The 2373-nt window shown below is 46.8% G+C and overlaps 1 protein-coding gene across 1 annotated transcript in view; it reads right to left on the bottom strand.

Moving 5' to 3' along the window:
- Positions 1-2373, bottom strand: part of stk11ip (serine/threonine kinase 11 interacting protein) — a 49439-nt gene that overhangs the window by 40106 nt on the left and 6960 nt on the right. The window contains exons 5-10 of the mRNA XM_015373960.1: positions 2003-2110; positions 1860-1931; positions 1637-1766; positions 1396-1499; positions 1201-1290; positions 1070-1111 (exon numbers count right to left, since the gene is read on the bottom strand). Coding sequence (XP_015229446.1) covers positions 1070-1111; positions 1201-1290; positions 1396-1499; positions 1637-1766; positions 1860-1931; positions 2003-2110 — 546 coding nt within the window. The remainder of the gene's footprint in view (positions 1-1069; positions 1112-1200; positions 1291-1395; positions 1500-1636; positions 1767-1859; positions 1932-2002; positions 2111-2373) is intronic.

The following is a 2373-nucleotide window of genomic DNA, read 5'->3' on the forward strand; positions in this document are numbered from 1 at the left end:
TGGATGGATGGATGGATGGATGGATGGATGGATGGATGGATGGATGGATGGATGGATGGATGGATGGACGGATGGATGGATTAATGGATGGATGGATGGTTGGTTGGATGGATGGATGAATGGACGGATGGATGGACGGATGGATGGACAGATGGATGGATGGACGGATGGATGAAGGGACAGATGGATGGACGGATGGATGGACAGACGGATGGATGGACAGATGGATGGAAGGATGAATGGTTGGATGCATGGATGGATGAATGGATGAATAGATGGATGGATGAATAGATGGATGGACAGATGGATGAACGGACTGACTGACTGACTGATTGATTGCGAGATGGACGGATGGATGGATGAATGAATGAATGGTTGGATGGATGGATTGATGGATGGATGGATGGATGGATGAATGGATGGATGGACGGATGGATGGACGGATGGATGGACGGATGGATGAATGGATGGATGAATGGACAGATGGATGGACGGATGGATGGACAGACGAATGGATGGACAGATGGATGGATGGACGGTTGGATGGATGGATGAATGGACGGATGGATGGATGGATGGATTAATGGATGGATGGATGAATGGACAGATGGATGGACGGATGGATGGACAGACGGATGGACAGATGGATGGATGGACGGATGGATGGATGGATGAATGGTTGGATGGATGGAAGGATGAATGGTTGGATGCATGGATGGATGAATGGATGAATAGATGGATGGACAGATGGATGAACGGACTGACTGACTGACTGACTGATTGATTGCGAGATGGATGGATGGATGAATGAATGAATGGTTGGATGGATGGATGGATGGATGAATGGTTGGATGGATGGATGGATGGATGAATGGTTGGATGGATGATTGATGGATGGATGAATTCACCCCTTCCTTCCTTTGGTTTCTCTGTCCTTNTTCACCCCTTCCTTCCTTTGGTTTCTCTGTCCTTCCCTCATTTCTTCCATCTTTAATTTGACCTGTTTTGTTATTTTTCCATAACCCAAATGATCGGTGGGGACAAAGGTCAGGGGTCATTGTTGACTCACCGAGAGCTCAGAGGAGGTCAGCGGGGTTCCATCAAGCCTGAGCTACAAAGCAACAGAGAAAAGAGCCTTAATGGAGAAAGCGAAAGAAGATAAATACATCCAATCAAACTGTGACTAAAGCTACGTCTCACTCTGGTGCCGGCCGCCTTCGGCGACAGATGGCGAACCGTGGCGGTACGGTGGCTCCTCTGGAAGAACAGCGGGTTTCCTTCCAGGTTCAGCTGGGAAACAAAACATCACAGTTTGTCCTGAACTGATCCGACACGCAGAGCTTCAAGCAAGCAGAGAGAGGAACTGAATCCCATCTCTGGGCTGTGTCTCCTTACGGTGCAGAGGCAGTGCAGCAGGGACAGAGGAGCCAGCTGGGAGTGCTCCAGCAGCAGGTTGTAGGCCAGGTCTAAATGCTGCAGCGAAGACAACTGCTCCACACCTGAACCCCCCAAAGAAAAACATTCAAAGAGCTTTTTTTCATCCTCACGTATAACATCACCACCTCAGTGACCTCATCGACCCCTCAGTCTGTCCAGAGCAGAGATTTTTCAGGGGTTTTGATAAGAGAGCCTTTACCGTTAATGGTTTCCAGTTGGTTGTTCCTGAGGACCAGCGTGTGCAGCTTGGCCCTGGAACTGGGGCTGAGCACTGGCGCCCTCTGCAGGCAGTTATAGCCCAAGTTTAAATGTTCCAGCTCAGTCAGAGGCTGCAGGAACACAGAGATGAAGGAAGCCGCTCATGACAAGGACAGAAGGAAACTCTAAAATAATTTGATTTAAAATTTAAAAAAAAGAAATACCTTTAGAAATTCCTCACAATCCTGAATCTTGTTATGACTCAGGTCCAAAGATTTCAGGACGTTTAGCAAACCCTACGAGAGAAACAGAGGATGATGGAAGCTGAAACAGTAACAGACACATGGGGACGGGGGGTTCCTCTCACCAGTGACTGGTCAAGGCACAAGATGGAGTTGTAGCTGAAGTTCAGGGTGTGGAGCTCCAGCCAAGGAAGAGCAGAGCTCAGGTCGCCTCCACACAGAGAGAGCAGCTCCTGAAAGATGACGACAGATATAGATGTATGGATCTAGATCCACAGAAGACTGACTGTGCAAGTCGTCCAGTTTAAAAAGATGAGAAAGGTTGGAGACTTTCATTTTCGGCTACAACAGAAAAAAGGAGAAAAAATAATCCAGGAAATTATGGAGTGAGTTTTGTTCCATTATTTTTGCAAGTGAAGTTTAATATTAGTTTAAAGGGAAAACAGAAGAAAAATAATTATAAATCTTTTAATGCAATGATGAGAATTTAGAAATA

The sequence above is a fragment of the Cyprinodon variegatus genome, unplaced genomic scaffold (genome assembly GCF_000732505.1).
Source record: "Cyprinodon variegatus isolate N-32 unplaced genomic scaffold, C_variegatus-1.0 Scaffold95, whole genome shotgun sequence".
Taxonomy (NCBI): Eukaryota; Metazoa; Chordata; class Actinopteri; order Cyprinodontiformes; family Cyprinodontidae; genus Cyprinodon; species Cyprinodon variegatus.